Genomic DNA, 19578 nt, shown 5'->3' with positions numbered 1-19578 from the left:
CCTCACTCAACTCAAATTAATAAGTATAAGGAATAACATATGCATTTGTCATTGGGTCTGTTAATCTCTCCTAAACAAAGCTTTTTCAAGGACTGAGTCCAAGGAGCCCTTTCACCTGAGAAGTGCATCATCCACCTCATCATTGGTAACCAAGCATTTATAAATGCTGAGACAAAAATTTTCAGTTTTCAAGAAGTCACTGAGTGACAAACAGTACAGAATTACAAGTTTTTTTCTAAGGATTTGTTAAATAAACCTGTGTTTGTAGTAGAACTATTTTACAACTTTTTTTTCTTTTTTGAGGGAAGATGTGCTTTCATTTTCTCAATAAATTCTGGTCTGCTTGCACTCTGCTATTCAGCAAATATTCTCAGGGTTTTGGCACAACATAAGCTGTAACATTGCAGCATGAGAGTACTTTAAGAAGTTTTTCTTCTTTCATGCATACATCCTGCCTTGTAACAAAAGGAAAAAATTATATTTTAAAACCCATATGCCCATTTTACTGCAGGTGCAAAGCAAGTTAGGGTAATGTGTCTGTTGCCAGCATCTGTCACAGCAAGCCCCACTAGCTGCTTAATGGAAATGTTAAATGGTTGAAACTAAACAGCTGTTGTCAGGAGAAGGAAATATTGAGGGAATCTTCTCATCCTCTCCTGTTTTCCTTAACTCTTCATAAGGACAAAGCCCCAAAAATGAAATGCAAATGTGCATATAAAACATACAGCCTGTAATATATGGTCCCCTGCACATTAATCAGGTAAATAATTCATAATTCTTGCATGTAAGGCATCTTTGGGATGAGAAGGGGAATAATTTAGGAGTTGGAGTTTCAAAAAATCTTGGAGAATTTACCTGTTGTCTTACCTTGAGTGGATTTTGTGCTGAATTATGTAATTGCAAACTCTGACCAAGGTGCTGTATGATTGTTTGATACAGTTTGGTACTGCATAAAGAATAGGTACAGACACAGTTCTGATTTTTCTTCCTCCTTCCAATTTTTTTTCCTTGAGTGCTTTTTTTCTTCCCCTGACTGCTTACATCACTGTGCTTATTTAAATCTTAATCCATAATAACATCATCACAGAATAAGAAAAAAACAACCCAAAAACCTGCAAAGCATCTGCACTCTGACCCCTGGCTTGTCAGAAGGGCACTCTGAGGATCCACTTACTGTAGGTATTTATTTTTCTGCTTGAGAACTTCCCAGTGCAGGCAGATTTTTAATACTTTTTTTCCCTTTGCTGAGGAGTGAGGAGCAGCATATCCCCTGGAGACAGAACTGCCTTCCTGACCCGACTGAAGCTCTGAGGCAAACCTGCTTGTCTGTCCCTCAGCAGAATGATCCTCAGCAGTGCCTGCTGCTGCTCTTGGTGGTCAGGAAGGGAGAGCAGGGCTGGGAGATGATGGGAGCCTTGCTTGAGCTGCTGAGCCTGACTGTGGCCTCACAGAGTGGGATGTGCCTGGCTGGGGGGGAGATCACTCAAAACTGATGGCTGGGAGGCAAAATCAGTATCCTTTTCCCCCTTACTGAAATATAAATCGAGAGATTTCTAACATCTGACCTGACCTTATATTGTCTAGAATTCATCTGTGATTTATAGCTCTCTGTAAAATGCTGTTGTGGTTTGTAACGTGATGCCCTGCACGCAGGGTAACTCGGGCTTGTCTGTTCTGACCTGGCCCCCAGGCATTAGTGGTGAGGTGACCTCCATTTCCTTGGTTACCCTCTTGGCAGGACTGGCACACGTTTCTGCTCTGGTTACGTGGCCAAAAGGCAGGTGGTGTCTAGTGGGAAGTGTCCCTGGCTCCGCAGGGGGGTTGGGTCTTGCTCATCTTTAAGGTCCCTTCCAACCCAAACCGTTCTATGATTGATTGATTCTTCCTTTTGTACCCTAAAGTAGAATGTATGCTGTGATTATAAAATACAGGGTAGTTATTCACCCATGCTTATGGTTGATAACAAAAATGCATTTGGAGGGAGAAAAGCCCATGCTGCTTTTAGTGGGTATTACTTAAAATGCTTTCTTTTTAACAGGATGATAACACTGCACCTTCTGCTCCTGATCCTCCAAGTCTTCTCTTGCACGAACGTGGAACCGGTTTCTGCTTTGACGCCAGGTAAATGTTCTTTTATTGGTCTTTACTGGCATGAATAGGTTTCTAGGTAACTGGACTTTTTTACTCAAAGGTGTGGGGGGTGGTGGATATGAAAAACTATCAGGCATGTTCACTGAATGTTTGGTTTAGAACTGTCAGAGGATATGGTGTGAGAATGGCTATAGACTATTTGTTATACATTATTTTGACAGGATGGGGATGATTTCTTCAGTAAATGAATGGGTAAATTCTTTTTTTCCCCCTCTCCAACCTAACTGTGAACCTAAGTTTAAAGCTTTTTATAAAGTCCTGTGTTTGCTAAGAGAGCATTTATGAGCGGCGAGAGTGGTTTCCCATGAAATTGTTTGGCCATTAAGACATTCAGTGGATTTGTAGTCAGTGGCAGCTGGAACGATGTCAAAGTTTTGTAGCTTTTGAAATGGCAGATTATTTTGGAACTCCTCTGTTAAAACTACTTATAAAATTCTGTTAAAACTCCGTTAAAACTGTATTGATCACTTCCAGCAAAGACATTTCAATTAGCTGTACACATGCTTAAGATACAAAGCCTGCTCAAATTTAAGTTTGTAGTAAAGCTCCGACAGGATCCTACTTCGAGTTTGGTGGGGGGGTTTTTTTTGGGGTAGTTTTGTGGTTTTTTTGTTCTGCTTGGTCGTTTTTTTTCTTTGTTTTTTGGTTGGTCTTTTTTAAAACAGTGGATTAAATAACAGTTTCCTGTTCCCTTTCTCTCCCACTCCTGATGAAGCTTTGATGTGCACAAGAAGTGCCCTCTCTGTGATGTGATGTTTCCACCCAACTACGACCAGAGCAAATTTGAGGAGCACGTGGAGAGCCACTGGAAGGTTTGTCCCATGTGCAGCGAGCAGTTCCCGCCCGACTACGATCAGCAGGGCTTCGAGAGGCACGTTCAGACTCACTTTGACCAGAATGTACTAAATTTTGATTGAAATAGTTCATTTTGCAGTGTAGCTTAAAAACCCCACCACGTTGAGTAGTTCACCTACGGAACAGAAAGAGCGCAGCTTTTCTGTAACAGTGCAAAACTTCTGATTAAAACCTAACGTAATGGGAGCAGTGATAAGTCGTGGCTCTAAGCTGCTCTTGTTTTTTCTTCTCTCTCTACCTAACATTATAATAGAAAAAAAAACAAACCACACACACCCCACCGTGTTGTGTATGTAGCTATTTATTCCCCCACTTAGTGGAACCTGTAAGGGCACGGGAATGAGTTTGCCTCAGGAAAAACGAGACCGGCTTCCTCGTGATGCTCTTCAGCTACATAAAGATGCCACCAAAGCACCATAACAACTGAGGCATGATTAAAAGTATAATAAACAGATGTTTCTCCTAGCAAATTTGTGTAGTTTTTCTTTGAGTAACAGTTAAATAAGAAAGTTATGTTACTTACCCTATCAAAATATAGTTTTCTAGTACCTTTCTGAAGTGTAGGTGCACGTACTGGGAGATTACATGCTTGCAACAAAAGTAATGGCAAATCCTTCAATTTTACGTCTAGAATCTTTGCCTTAAGGGTTGTTAAATTAAGTATGTTACACCTTCAGGCAGTATTTTTGAGTTGAAAGAAACTGTTGTGCTTAAATGCCTAAAAGCAATTCTTAAAAATAAAATAAATAAATCAGTCCTTGCCATGATGTTGCAATTGGGTTCAGTCGAAAATATTGTTACATTTTCACAACAGTGAATTGTGTTCCTTTTGGCTTACAGCTTTTAAAACCTTCTGCATTTTAACTTCACGTATTTCTTTCCAGTAAGTAAAAACATGTGTGTATATCTAAACATTTTATATTTACTTTAACTGTATTAAGTAAATTTGCTTTCCACTTGTACAGTAGCCTTGTTACATTAAAAGCAAAATTATTCATGGACTCCACTGGTCCTTTTGTTCCCTGCTGCTCGTTTTGAAACAAACCTGATTCATTTCAGCTTTATTTAGTCACAGCCAGTGATGCTTTGGCTCTGTGTGACAAAGAAACCACATCTGCTGCTGTTCTTTGAGAGGGATAAAGGTTTTGAGGAACATCTCATCTGCAGCTCTCTCCTGAACACGTGCAATATCCTGCTCAATGCAGGATTTATTACAGGTTGCACCACGCTGGTGAATTGCAGCATTTTGGGTAGCAGCTACTCCCCATCAAGCCTCTGCTTGTAACCCCCAGAAGTACTGAAAGAATAGTTTGTCATATTTTACAACAGGCTATAAAATCAAAATATTATTACTTATCCTATTATTAAAGACTCACAAAGTCTTAGAGGTTGGAAGGAACCAGTCTGTGAAGTCCTTTTGGTAGATTAATTCAAATTATTCCATTATTTTTTCGTCTCCAGGCTGCAGGATGTTGTGTAATTTTATGCATTAACGGAGTAGTAGCTGATGTTGCTTCAGGTGTGTATTGGATGCTGAGTCTGATGATACCAAAATAAAACACACAAATGAAAGACTCCCAGCAACCCAAGAACGTGACTCTTGAGGTTAGTAAGGAGTAAAGAGCAGGCTTTTTTTAGGTCAGAGGCAGTTTATTTTAAATGTGATTTGATTTACATTTATAAGCAGCTTTCTTGACAGGAATTAACTTTTAAGTTGCCTTCAGTTCTAAAACAAACCTCTGTCACTTTCAAACTTAAAGTACTTTGTCCCCAACAAAACATATGAAAATATAATTTAAAGCACACTTTTCACAGACACAGTACAATACATTCACTATACACAGTATAACAAAATAGTCCCATCTTTACCTGTTTAATAATACTGTCACAATGAATAGGTAAATAGAAACTGGATTTTTCTTTTTTTTTTTTTTTTTCTTTCTTTCTTGTAGTTGAAAGGAATTTACATGCAACAATGACGTTTTACAACTGTTTAGCTGTCAAACAAACTTACCCAGCCTGTAGTTTCTTGCACCAGGAGCAGAGCCAAACCTTATTTGTTGGCCACAACTGTTGCCAAAACTGCAGAAGGTGGGAAGCAGCCACCTGGGCCTGGTGTGTGCCAGGAACTCTCCATGTCTGGATCATCCTTTACCCCTGACTCACAGCACTGCCCGGTGCAAGGGCAGCCACTTCTCTCAGGTCTGAAACAGTGATGTTGTCTGAAATGCTTATTAAGCACTGGGGCAGCACAGCTGAGCGTTTTAATTGGTGAGAATTTTACTCTGTTGGAAAAAAAAAAAATAGCTAAAATTGTCATCCTCACCAAGGTTTTCTTTAAAGCTTTGGGAGGGGTGGGGAGGAAAGAGAGGGAAAGCTCATTCCTGTTTTACCTGAGCTTTCTTTGGAGGTTTTTTGTTTTTTTTTTTTGACACAACAAAGCACAGGTGATTACAGAGTTGAAGGCAGTGAGTTCCTCTAATCCTCCACTGTGTAAAAAAAGTGTTTGGGGGCTGGGGCAAGGCAGGGGGTGCCCTTCAGCCCTCCCTGGCAGCTCCCCTCCAGGAACAGCACTTGGGAGAGAAGCTGAGTGAAGGCAGGAGGTAAGCAATGGATGTTCAGGAATGGTCCAGACATGAAGAGCTCCCACGGTGGCTTTTAAGTCGGTCTCTGACCACCTGCTGCAAGAAGCACTTAAAAAATCATCAATAAGGCTCATATGTTATATTTCTGCAAAACTAACTGTAAAGCTAAACAGACACTTCCAAATGGAATGCAGTGACCTACAATGAGAAGGAAACGACCAAAAAATGAGCAAAGAAAAATCTCAAAATACAATGGACGTGAGGGAGAGGCAACAGAAACTCCCTTAGCACAAATAATGGACCTCCTTAAACCATGTGTAGAATTTTTAATTTTTATTTGCAACCACAGGCACATGCTTGTACAGTAGTTGCAAGAATTGGCAACACATAAAAACATTAAATCTGTTGGCAATAGAGAACTACAAAGTGCTTCAAAACTTCATCTGAGATGAAGATAATTGTTTCTCACACACACATAAATTTGCACTTAAGTATTTCCAAGTGTCTTTCTAACAGATAGTTCAGGGGTAAATATTTAGTTGGACTGGGATATTGGTCCTCAAAAGTTTGATGGGCATGAACATAATATGACATCTTGTACAAAAAAAAAAAAAAAAAAAAAAAAGCAGTAATTTCTAACACTAAGGTGATTGTTTACTAGTTCGAATGGCAAGATTTTCAGCATTTCAAGAGGGAAAAAAAAAGATTTGCAAGATAATATAAAATACAGCAAGCACACCTTTTTATGTATGTTATTTAAGTATGAAAATATTTTTAGCATATTATGTTAAACATTCTTTCTTATTTATATTTCCATTACCTAAAAGACTTGCTACTCCACTGATAACTCCATTATGTAAGGCATGTTAACTCTAGTTTGACGAGGATGGTGTTGTTTTGGTTTTGCACACACATTGACAGATGCATTGAAAGTCTTCATCACGTTACAATCTTGAAAGGATGTCAGTGCCAAGCTCTCCTCTCACTCCTGTTCAACGCTTCAGTACAACTAAATACGCAACGCCCCCCCCCAGGTTTTTTTGTTTTGTTTCAGAGAAAAATGTTCTGAAGAACCTATAGCTTTTATAGCACCTTATCTCATAGTAACGAAAATGGGTATGATGATTACATGTGCAAATGTACAAAATCATTAACTCTACAAAGATAACATCATTCCAAAATTACAGAAAATTTTAAAGCATGCATTTCAATTTTTTTTTTTTTTAAAGGGTTGCTGAATGCTTCCCCTGAAAAAGGTGGCTGTTCTCAAAATCAGCAACTGCTGGTGAGGGTTTCTTGGCACATTTGTGACCAGCATGTTATTGCTGCATCTTCCTGATAATCTCAGCAGACACGGGGGGGTGGAAATTGATTGTGTGGTGCCGCAGGCCCTGAGCTGTCTTGTAACTCTTTCCACAGCGACATTTGAAGGGTTTGCGTACGCGGATTTGCGTTCTGTGGCCGTTCTTGGCGTGGTACTTGATACCGTTCACATTCTGCCAGTGAGAAAGGAAAACGTCAGTGGCCAAGCCCTGCAATGGCTTGGGTTCCTGTCAGAAACTGGAAAGTGATAAAAGTTACAGGCCAAATCACATGAGTAGCCAGGAACTCCCACCAGGTGTTGTGCAAGTGTTGGGCTTTCGAGATCGGAGGTGGGACAAGAGGAATAATCCTCAGTTCTAATGTGTGAAACTTACCTGCTTGGGTAAGTCTTGTTTTTATCTATCATCTCCCAACGTCTGGCACTATGAAAACATCCCCCACTTCATGGGCTCACACACTGATGTTCTTTGCTTCCTGACATTTTTTTCATATGGCATTGACAAATTTTATTCAGAGGTTCACTTACAAGCAAACAAAGAATTGGCATGAAGACTTAAGTCACACTTTTTCAAAAAACTGAAGCTGCCCCCCATGGTGTGTTTGTTCCGTTTGGTGTCATTGTTTCTAGATATGTCTTTAGGCACCAGCAAATTCTGATACTTTACACATTGTCTCCAAAGAATTAACTGCAGGGAACGCTTAACTTAAAGAGTTACACAAGGGCACTTAGAAAATAATCCAAAGAAGCCATCTTCTCAATAGCTATTGTTTGGGAATATTCTACAAACTAAAACTAGAAAACTGATTTCCACTGTAGTTTGGGGAGGAAAAACAAAAACCAGCATCACACCAAACTCCCCCTTACACTGGCAAAGTCAGGGAATCTGATAGATTCATCAAGAACCTTACTAAACCTAAATCAAAATCATACCCCTCTCCTTCTCACACTCTTCCAGCAGAAGTGGAAGAATCTCTTGAGGTCCTGGCTAGCATGTACTACTGCTTTACCTAGGATTCATCTTCTTGGAGTGTCTCTTATCTGCTTCCACTAAAAGAGTTGGGATTCCTGGATAAATGAGGAAAGGCAAACTGTCTTTCATTAGAGCTTCCCCTAGGAGGAAGTAAGACACCAAGACAAGTTACAATGCAGGTACAGCTCCAAGGCTTTACTGTGTCCTCTCTAAATTAGTTTCCTGATCCCTATTCTCAGGGTTTAAAAAAATTTTTTTCAAAAAGCTCAAATCAATTAACAGCCTGGATGTTAAATAACCCACTAAATCAAAAGTTTCAGGAATTTTGTCTTTGCTGAATGACTGCCTGGAATTACACATAACAAAAGTCCCCGTGGCTCTTTTCAAAGCAGCAAGTTCAGTGTGATAAGCACACAGCTTACAGTAAGGGGAAGCTCCAGTCTGGAACTCACAGCAATTAGATATAGTCAATTTCTTTAAAAAACAACAACAATAACAACAACAAAAAAATACAAAGGAAAAAGCAAAAGCCTTCAGTAAACAGAAAAAAGCTGCAACTCTTAAAACTTCAGATACATCAGAAGGCAAACCCCACGAAGGCACAAGGTTAACATTTTTAATACCACTTCCTTGCCAACACTTCCTGCTCTCCTCCTCCTCCCCCAACCTCTCCTGAGTCAGAATCTCAAGTGTTAAGTCCCGCTCCTTAAACAGACAGACAGACAGACAGACAGACAGACAGTCCCTCTGTGTGCTGCCCTCCTCCATCCTCAGCTGACAGCAGCAAGAGAAGCACAGGGAACTTAGAGAGCTCCCCTCGGGGAAGCAGGGAGGAGTGGAATTGCAATGGAAACTGCCCGGTCCCCCAGATAGCTCCAGTGTTCTCACCTTACAACATGAAATGCTGGTCCTTATTTATGACATGTTAACCCTGCCACGGCAGAAATGTATTTTTAATCTTTAAGCAAAAACAGTTCTCTGGTTTCAATTGTAAAGTCGAGTGTGATACTGTTCTGGTCAGAACTTGTCACACCCCGTGGAGCCTCTGCTGCTCAAGGGGTGTTCGAGGGCAGCCTGGGTGTCTGCAGAGGTTCATTAGTGGAAATCTTTTAGAAAGGAAAACTTCCATAGCCTAAAATATCCACCCTGGAAAAAGTGTATGGTGCAAGACTCCAAGAAACTGCTCTGCCCAGAAATTCATGCTTTACTCCTCTATAGGCTCCTAGGCACTGAACCCTCACTTGAAGATGCAAGTCCAGCCCCAAATTGTACTTTGCATTCTTCAAAATACTGGACAGTTCTTGCAGAGCTGTCACATGGGAGATAAGAACCTTCTGTCTCCAGTACAAACCAGACATACCAGTAAGAGCCTTTACTGCAGGTTACTTCTGGGTGAAAAGTATTCAGAGGAGACAGAATGCTGTACCGCCCAGACAGACAAGAGCACATCAAAGCTACAAATCATCCTCAAGAGCAGTCAAGTGAATTCCCTGCAAGTTATCTGAGATCCTGAGGCATCTTTTAGATGGTTTTGCACATAGTTACAGCCTTCAGCACCAGCAGGACCACTGGAATGAGGGGGCCAGGAATGTCAAAGGATGGCATGAAGACTGTCATAAGGCATCTTTCAACACCTAAGTACTCTCTCAGCCTTCCAAGAGGAGAAAATCTGGGGGTGACTGCTAAACTTGGGCTACTACAGTGAAATTTTTAAAAAGAAAGCTATCCCCAAACCCCATATGTATTCTAGAAACTAGAGAAACTTGTTTAACTTTTAATTTCTGCAAGAAATCACTTCTAAAAATACTAGTATAAATTGCTACAGATGCCATAACTCTGCAACCACAGATATCCTCAGTGTTCCATGCCAATGGTACTCTTCTCTTGACCCAGATTTATTGATCAACTCAGCTTCTAGTATGTGAAGGGGAAAAAATACTTTCAGGCAGAAAAATTTCAGGAAATGCTAAACCAGAAAGCTATGTGGAATGAATTGGGCTGTGGAAGTTTTGAAAAATGGTAAACCATGCAGAGGTAGTGTAACACACAATTTGACCTCTACTCCCCTTTAAAAGAAAACTGTTCTTAGTATTACAGTTGACTCTCAGCATTTTTTTTCCACTGCTGTAATGTAAACACTTTGTTGTGTGTCTAGGCTGTTCGTTGAGGTACAGCAAAACCCATTGCCAAACTCATACATCACTTTTATTGCTCTGGTTACTTAGGTTGCTCATTATTTACTCTCACAAATGATTGAGGAAGAAGATGGCAGTATAGAAGGACACTCTTCAAATCTTAAATGGGAGGAAACAATTATTAACTTGGGACCAGATGAGCAGGAGATAGAGCAGTTTAGACTGGCACCTGGTTCACACGGACACAAGGACACTTGCTGGGCAGGGCCCCTTGCATGGCAGAACTCCTGAAGCCACTGCACTGCAGAGAGCTTGTCACCCCCTTCAAGTAGAAAAAGAATTGTCAAAGATGGTTTGGGAGGATTTCTTGTTTCAGACTTGGGCAGTCGTGTATCTGGTCTTGTATCTCCTGGCTGTTCCTCCAGAAGCTTTCTTTGTGGGTCCACTTCCTCTTTTCTCAACTTGCAAGTTCTGGCTTACTCCTTCCTTTCATGTTAATTCCCTTCTTTCCTTTCCTTTTCTTTCCTTTTCCTTTCCTTTTTTCTTTCCCTTTCACTTCAGTATTTCCCCTCCTGAAGCTCAACTGAGCCTCACTGCTCTTAGACCAGTCTTCCTGGGAATTTCTCCCACTCAACAGCCCTAAGACCCTCATCCCATTCATTACCCAGCAGAAAGAGAAACCCAAATCCTTGGAAGGTACCACTTCTCCTCTTGCCCAAGGCCAAAAAGCAGTTGTGCATATATGTCTGTGTGCAGAAATATATTATTCTTTTATTATCGGTTCTGCATCTACTAGAAAAATTATGACAAATATTCTAGGGTTTTCTCAATAATGGTACATACCCATTATTTGTGGTGCTTTCTTCCCAATCTACTTCTGTATTGAATTTCATTTGCTCTCTGCAAGTTGCCTGAATCAGTTTATCTACATCATACACACATTTTGAATGTCCTTCTCCAGAGCTAGAGATCAAATAACTGGCACACATTCAGTGGTACTGAACAAAAGGAAAACTAATTGCCAGCTTCATAAATCCACACTTCAGCTCCTACAGGTGGCATTTTGCAAAGCACATTAACTATTGAATACAAACACACTTCTAGACAGGGCATCTAAATGTGGACATAAACCCAAACTCCAGAGAAACAAGGCAAAGATCTTTGGGTTCCTCTGAATCATGCAAAGTATTTTCTAAAAATCTAACTTAAGGCATCAAATACAAATCATACGAAGAAAAAAAAAAATCACAAACTATAAAATGCTTGTAACTTGTTCTCTAGGTCAGTAACCATAACTAGAGAAGAATTTAAGCTTCAGAAACTAGTTTCTGAAGCTTGTGTTTTAAGCATCTTGAAGTGCTCCAGATTCATGCAGCTGTTTCTGCCTATCCCACAGAAAAATCTATGTAACATTAAAAAAAAGCTCTTTTCCCCCCTAGTTTTGTCTCCTCAAGAAAATCTGTGCCATACTATATAGAGTACCAGCCCGTATCAGCAAGCAGATTTATTTCTTAAAAAAATAAAGCTCCTGAAGAACAAATAAGTATTTATGACTCACTTCTACTGCACTGCCCATGGGAAACTGCCAAGAGATAGCAGCCAGGCAGGAGGCCAGCCGGGTCTTCTGATACTCATCTGGGCTTGTGTATAAACACGTTCTCTTACAGTTTCCATTGTCCCCTCCAGCCCACTCCTTGGGAGTATTTGTTGTACTCATTCTGATCTTATTTACCTTTCCATAATGACTTTTCAGTGCAGAGGCCATCTTTTATCCTTGTACATTGTTGGCAAAAAGGAGCCCCATCCCTACTGGGTCCTTTAAGCAGTACTGTAATACAAATAACACATCTAAAAATAACATTTCTGCTTCTCAAACGTACGTCACCTATGGCCAGACAAAAGAAAGCTGTGTATATCCTCTTTTCCTCCTTGCTCCCTAAAGGAATGCATCCTTTCTCAGCCGTAAAGTGAGCCTGGCAATTACTGTATGTGCATGTCCCTGTTCCTGTTTGGAGCACTATAATTGTTTTACAACCCTGACTGTGATTATCCAGTACCCACCAGAAAATCCCAGTGCTTTGATCACAGGACTCCCTACCCAGACTCCACAAATAATTCATCAGAGGGGGGGTGGTGGTGGTGGTTTAAACAGAAGGAAGATGAAGAGGAAATAAGAAACACAGCTGACACAAAACTAAAAGGAAGGAAATAAAGATAAAAATGTAAAAAGAGAAAAATGTAGGCTGAGAAGAAAAAAGGGAGGAAACAGAGACCACAGAAAAGAGAAATGAGGTGAGGCAGAGTTGAAGGAAATGTGTTTTCCTATCAGGACTAAGCAGAGGTGAGTTTCTTAGGAAAATATGGTACTTTTTATTTGCTGCTCCCTGTCAGCCTCTCTGAGGGTCATTAACTTGTTCCCTGTCTGACTATTCTAACATTAATGGTGTACAAGATATCCCTTAGACAGTCCTCATGCATTTGAGATGAAGGTAGTGAGATAGCAGAAGCAGGCAGAAACAGCTTGCTTATTTGGGCAATAAAAAGACAGAGGGCTGGCAGTCAAACAGAGAACAGACAGGATATAGCAAATTACAGGGTTCTCCTTCCAGCCTTTGCCATTAAGTGAGTGTTTTCTGCAATGCATAGATGCCCCGTGGGCACAGTGACTTCTAACAATCACCATGGCTTGTTTGCTTCCTGAGCTAGGGATTTAGCTTTTATACTATGTCCTTCATCTGGCACAGCTTCTACATACACACCAAAAAGTATTAATCTTGATAATGTAAACACTTGAAAAACAACACTTGCAAATAGTCTGAAAACATCTTTCCTTCTGCACTGGCCCTGGAGATGACATTCAGTTTTTCCTGTAACTGAAGAGGACAATAACTATTACATAGTCCAGGCTAATCTTTGCAAAAGAAGACTTGTATGTCAGAAGGAAATGAGCACACTGCTTTCTTGCTCATGTTTTAAGGCCTGTCAGTATTAACTGACCTGTATGTGGATCTGAGTCTTGTGATTTGCTGCTCTGGGAGCTGCTGCAGTCCAGAACAGCTGCAGCATCACTGAAACACCTTTTTGTCCACTCCATGGTTTCATGCCCAGTTTATTCATTCTTGTCACAACTGTTTTATCTTTAAATGTTACTGGTCTTCATGTATTTTTCTTTCATAATTCTGTTCTCTTTGAAGAACCTATTTTTCAGTTATGTAAAAGAGAAGCCATAAAATAAAACTAGAATAAAACTAACCCAACCACCACTGCTTTCTTCTAGAGTATAGGTCAGTGCCTGAATTTTCCAGTAATTCATGAAAAAACTTCAGAAAGTGATTTCAAGGAACTGTGCCAATATGCTATTTCTGTTCCTAAGTGTCAATGACTACAGAATACCACACTGAAATAGTCTGGCATACTAAAGTCTAAGCTGTCCAAACAATTTCATCTATCTCTGCAGTTCATGTGAAGCAACTGTCCTCACAACATCGCAGCATGTTCTGTACCAGTCAGCTCAAGGTTCAGAGTTAGAGGTCTTTCACTCTCATACACAGACAGAAAATTCTCGTGGTGAAGGAATTGTTTCCCAGCATGGCACACAGAGGGATGTCAGCCTTGCACTAGGGGCCAGGCACACCGACTGCTGTGCAGACAGGTGATGGGGACTCGGACCCAGGACAGAATAACACCAGAACTTCTCTGAGGCTGAGGTGACCTCTGACTTGCAAAGCATTAACCACCACCTTTTGCACATCAACCTTACCAAGAAAAGTGCACTGAACACAGTGTCACTAAAGGAGAAGCAGTATTTCTAGCAGTTGCACAGAAGAAATTCCTTCTGGCACTGATGGGCAGAAGCTTTTATTTAGTGTCTCTGCAAGGAATCCAAGAAATTATTTTGCTGGTAGTACGTTCTGCATGCTACAGTTGATTTGTCTAAATCCTAGAAAGCTTGTTAAAATGTGAAAAGCAAGAGTCCCTATTTGTAGTATCTCTTGACAGACAGGGATGCAAAAGGCCACATCCTTTGTAGAGCTGGTAACTTGGCTGCAAGTCAGTGAATAAAATACATACTCTGCTAAAATACCACAAAAATAAATGTGGTAAGTGTCTACTAAATGAGCAAAGTGCAAACTGATTTTAGAGGCTTCCCCTCCTCCACTATACCAGTGGGGAACACAGCAGGTCTGCACTACTGCTTACCTTATATCTTTTTTTACATCCAGGAACAGGACAGGCAAAAGGTTTCTCATCCCCTCCATTCATGCACATTGAACTAAGGATAGCTTCAGAGCTGATAGCACTTTCTGTAGTCCAGGACTCATCACTGTCTGATTCTTCATAGTCTACTTCCTCCTCATCATATTCACTACCTAGAAAAGCAGGGTAGTGAGATAAAACAAGAATAAATAAGCGCACAGCAAGATAACGCGTTCAGCATTATTACATCAGTTGCAGTGACTTGTAATTTCCCTACTTTTGTCTTTGGTGGAAGACAGTTTTTTTAATTTTCTAAATCTATCTTTCTTACAGATATTTATTCCTTCATAAAGACACCACTGGTTCTTTTTCTAATAACCAGGACAGGAATTATTAATACATCTTCATAAACTGTTAACTGTGTGGCACAGAAAGTTCAAAGGACTGCTTTTAAAATGCAGTTTCATTACTTCTCAACCACCAGGATTCTTCCGTCTTTCCCAGTGCCTGAACGGAATATGTGGTTTTTTTCCCCCCTGCAATTAAAGCTAATTTTAAGGCTTTTCTTTATGCAATACAATACTGAAGAGCGTAATTCTACAGATCATAAACAGTGTAAAATAATATGTTGACAAGTCCTAATGCATTTACTAGCCCTTTGGAATTAATAGGAATTATAGCACAACATTAATAAGAATTATATTGTAGCAATTATAGTTGTGAAATTCATTCCCTCAGGTGTGGGGATAAATTGCATTGTGTGGCTGCTCTGAACAGACCGCATTATGTTCCAGATATGGTACCACAGCCATCTGAGCAGCTGGTGCTGAGTTTATTTATTATTTTTAATTGCAGTAACTATTAATGAAATTTTCTGAAGAAGTTAAATGTGAAACAAGAGAAATAAGGAAAGCAGAATTCCAACTATTAAAAAAAGAAAAAAGCAGGGGAGGAAAGAGCCCCAGCTGATTAAAAAGAAAATATATGCTCAGAGGGAGCGAGAGGGAAAGCTGAGGGAAACTTCTGTGGTGTCAGCAGGAGGTGGTGCTGTGTTTCCCCTCCCCTTTCTTCTTTCCCTTTCCCAGCTCTGCTAAATTTTATCCTTTCTGCTGAAAGACGATTTGGCTCCGAGTGCTGGAATAGCTCCCGTTATTAAAGACAGTTCTGTGACACTTGCATGGCTCTATTTGCTTCCCTCATGTGCCCTGTAAGTGCACGCCTCTTAAGCAGCTCTACACGCCGAGAAGAAAACGCAGACAGATGCCTCACGGCACTTTAAAAAAGAAACAGCCCGACTTCACAGAGAAAACCCATGCTCTAACATACAATGGGGGCTTTGGGTTTGTTTGTTTTTTTTCTGGTGAAACTAAAACCACACCTATGGTCCCAAATTTTGCCTTTTGGATTCCCCCTCCCCCCCCATCCTCTCACTCCGACGCAGCACGAGTTGAAACCCATGTTGCATGGTAGCTGCAAGTAAAAAAAACTCCTGAGCTTTAATCAGGTACTCTAAGTTCCCTTATAGATGTCAGGCTGTCCACGTTTCTTTCCTGTGGTTTTCATCCATACAGGGTGGTGGGCAGATGAGGAAAGATGGATGGTTTCCCACCATCAACAACTGTGGACATGAGCACATGCACACACGCTCCGCAGCACATCTGGAAAACTCTGCCCTGCTGACTGCAACTCCTTATCCCACACTGAATGAGCCAACGCCAAAGAAAGCATTATTGACCTCTTAAAATATTCCTGAACTCCAGCAACAGTTAACCTAAAATGAAGTTAAGAGTTGTTATAGTTTAATTAACTAATAAAAAAATGGAGGCAAAACCACAACTCTGCTTCTACGATTTCCTGCCCTTGATTGTATCTTGATGGAAAAAATTCCTCAAGCTGTTCCTTTCAAACTTTTTAGCTCAGTGTTTGGTTTGGTTCTTCGTTTTTTTTGTTTCAAAAAAGCAAATGTAACAGAAAACTCTATTGTAAATACACACATCCACTCTTAGGATGAGAAAATATACAATTCTGAACACTGATACCAACAATTCCTGCCATTATAACCACTTCCCTTGTAAGCCCCCTTAAGAAGGAGCTATTTCCTCCCAAACAGGATTTTCTCCTCCCAAAGAAACATAACCTGTGACTGTACGTCAGCTACTAAGGATTTTGCTACTTCTAGTGATAACAAGGAGCATGTTTTTATAAAGAAACAATCAGAACTCTATAAAACTTAATATGCAATATGGTATATAAGGGAAAAGATACACATAGCAGTGGGAAGAAGAAGCAATAATTGCCATTATACACTTCCATAGGGTTTCCTGTCCTTTCATCGGAGCATCCTTTACATTTTTCTAAGAACTGTACAGCAAGACCCAATTCTGTAACAACTTTGGCCTGCACTTGACTTGTAAGCAGACTTGCTGAAGGAGAAAGACAGAAGAGATCAAAACTTGTGTGTGAGCATCTGTGAGATCAGACCATCCTTATGGTTTTTTCTTAATTAGCTGACCTGAAAAAAATGCAGTGTTTTTGTCTAGAAGAGTCAAGAGGTTTTTATAGTATAAGCAAATGCTCAAGCTTTTTCAGGTATGAATAAACATATAAGTAACTATTTCTTCTTGCACAAACCAGTTTTACCAGTAGTGCAAAGTACCTTAAAAAGCCATATTGCTTTATATAAAGTTGGAACTCCAGAGGCTATCACCAATTTTATCTAACAGTGTTCTACAGAACTCAACTGTTTGTACTCTTAAAAAAAAAAAAAATTAAAAAAATCCCAAAATATATTTAAGAGAGCCTTGGTATAAACAAACTGGAAGAAAACTTACTGTCTTGAAAAAATTAATTAGCAATAAAGATTTACACTTTAAATAATTATGTTGTTTCAGTTGCCATAGAAAAAACAATACTGATTTAGTCAGCCTTTTAACTGATTCTGCCTCAGAATTTAATTTCCTCAGTTGTCACTGTCTTGAGAGCAGCAACCCACATGGTGCCTCGCTGATTACAGGCAACATCAGAGAGGGGGAAAAAAAAAAAAGCAAGAAAGAAGAAAACCAAAAAGCACAAACACACAGATTGGCATTGCTGTAATAAACAGCCCCTAGATGAGGTATTTTAATTAAGTACTGTAAGGCCAAGGATGGTGGCTTTGCAAAGCTGTTCCCATGGTGAGCAGGAGTCCCTGGCCCTCAGCAACACATCAGGTGTAGGGGCTGCAACATGAACCTTTGGGCTGCTTGCCAGGGCACCAGCAGTGATGAAGGGGATGTGTGCAGCACTGCACTTTGATCGAGATACAGCTTCCTTGCTTTTTTTTTCTAACTCAGTTGATGTTTCGCAATAATATTTGCAAATATTTACTTTATAAAAGGGAAAAAAAAAAAAAAGCACCTTTGCATCTAACCTATGGCCTGTTCCAGGGCGTAACAACTGCGTGACTTGGATGAGTGTTTGCAGTAACTCTTAGGAGAGCTCCAAGAGAGCTGAGCTGGCTTGCTGATCCTCCCTTGGACGTTGCCATGCACGTGGAAAACAGGACACTCTGCTGGGGCACGCTGCCCTTCTTGGGGGATGGAGCAGGGCTGTTTCTGTAGCACGTGTGCTAATGCTCTTACTATTTCTTGTCATGCAGCACTCAAAGGAAAAACATTTGAATCAGACTTCAGAAGTCTGAACTGCAAAGAAACTCCCCCAAAAGTCAGCAACATACGTTTCTCTAAGATGAAGAGTCCCCCTAAGATGAAGGGGAAAGGTTGCCAGAACCGTGTGCTTTCAGTGAGGTTGTGTACAGATACACAATATTATTACTGTAACTAAATATGAGGTCCACAATAGCAACAAAACTGCCTTCTCCACCTCTGGCAATGCTGCTTCTGAGGCTCTTTGCTAGCTAGCTCCTTGCTCTTTGCCATATCCAGTTTCATCATCTGGCTTTCAGTCAGAGACCCTACATAGTTCTACCTCAGTCTAACCTAACCCAATGTTTTATCATCCAAATTATACTCAGTAACATCTTCCAAGTATTGTCCCTGCCCCCACATGCAATATTCCCCTCAGTCTTGGACCACAAAGTCATTTCCCCTCTCCTCTCTTCAGTGTCCCTGCCAAAAGGAGCACTTCATCTGTGCTGCCCCCAACAGATTACAAAAGGAAACAAAACAAAAAGACAAGGAATGAAAGCCCTTTCCCCCTGAACATTTTCCATGTTCAGACAAAGGACACCACGAGGCACAGCTGGCATTGTATTGTAGTATCAGAGACAGGTATTACATAAAATCACTGGTTATGAAAGGACAGAAAACATACATGGTCACAAAGTATTCTGGCAAATAACTTCTCTTTTCATTTTTATGCTGTATTCAAACAACTTATCACAAGCAAGAAGCCTGTCTGAATCAACAGTTTATATGCCAAAAGTAAACACAAGCATGACAAGCAGTTATAATTACAAATCTTTGCTGTGTGATTAAAAAGTTGTACCATAAAGACTTGCTCTACTTCTTTTCCAATCAGTTTTACTATCGAAATCAGAAAGAACATTGCTTAAGTCTACAGCAAAGATGTCACCTTTTGAATGCCAATCTACTACTTTTCCTTTTTCCAGGAGATAAAGTCAGTAATCTAAATAGCTCAAACATTTTGCAAAGAGTTAATCATTTGACATTCTGGAATAGACAATATCCCAGCTACACTGCTGAAAATCTGGAGCCTTATCTTTTATGTTTGTGTGGTTTATTTGGTATTCACAACACTGTAGCCAAGATAAATTCTGCCTTTTGTGTGAGTGAATTGATTCCACCATGAGATTTACAGGGGATTTTTTCCCCTCAACTTTGAATGAATCTTGGTTCTAGCATGTGCACATCATTTGTAGCTATGTCACTTTTCAAATCTAAAGACCTCGATACTGTGCCTTGAAATATAAAAAAGAAAAAGCTGATGAAAACCAGCACAAGCTTTGTGTGCTGCTACAAGGAACACAATCTATCTTGACCTTTGATCAAGAACATTACTATTCCTTCCTTTCTCCTCCCATGAAGAAAAACAAACCCAAAACATCCTTGCCAATTAATTTTGTGACCAGAAAGCATACATTTAAGTATACAATGAATAATTATAAGCAAATAGCTTACTGCAGTGAGAACCAACACTGCTAGTGTCACCAAAAGTTCATGGAAATTCCAATGATCTCTCATAAAATTTCAGCTTCACACTTTGTCCCATAAGGGACTTGCAGTGTGTATTTCACAGAAGCAGTTTTATGAGAGCACTTATGTTAAGAAGTTTGCATTCCTACATATTGTGACAGCTTCCTTGAAAAAAAAAAGAGAGGTGATTTATTAATATTATGTGAAT

At 40.1% G+C, this 19578-nt stretch overlaps 2 protein-coding genes across 7 annotated transcripts in view; one reads left to right on the top strand and one right to left on the bottom strand.

The window, feature by feature from the left end:
* TAX1BP1 (Tax1 binding protein 1) overlaps positions 1 to 4007 on the top strand; it is a 52504-nt gene extending 48497 nt beyond the window's left edge. For all 6 annotated transcript variants that reach the window (XM_071735617.1, XM_071735619.1, XM_071735615.1 and 3 more), the window contains 2 exons: positions 2043 to 2121; positions 2867 to 4007. In XM_071735617.1, coding sequence (XP_071591718.1) covers positions 2043 to 2121; positions 2867 to 3068 — 281 coding nt within the window. In that variant the 3' untranslated portion in view covers positions 3069 to 4007. The remainder of the gene's footprint in view (positions 1 to 2042; positions 2122 to 2866) is intronic.
* A 2035-nt stretch (positions 4008 to 6042) lies between these two features.
* JAZF1 (JAZF zinc finger 1) overlaps positions 6043 to 19578 on the bottom strand; it is a 190757-nt gene continuing 177221 nt past the window's right edge. Inside the window, exons 4-5 of the mRNA XM_071735622.1 lie at positions 14221 to 14390; positions 6043 to 7087 (exon numbers count right to left, since the gene is read on the bottom strand). Coding sequence (XP_071591723.1) covers positions 6911 to 7087; positions 14221 to 14390 — 347 coding nt within the window. The 3' untranslated portion in view covers positions 6043 to 6910. The remainder of the gene's footprint in view (positions 7088 to 14220; positions 14391 to 19578) is intronic.

Source organism: Heliangelus exortis, chromosome 2, assembly GCF_036169615.1.
Source record: "Heliangelus exortis chromosome 2, bHelExo1.hap1, whole genome shotgun sequence".
In the NCBI taxonomy this organism is placed as follows: domain Eukaryota; kingdom Metazoa; phylum Chordata; class Aves; order Apodiformes; family Trochilidae; genus Heliangelus; species Heliangelus exortis.
This window is presented reverse-complemented; position numbering and strand designations above follow the sequence as displayed.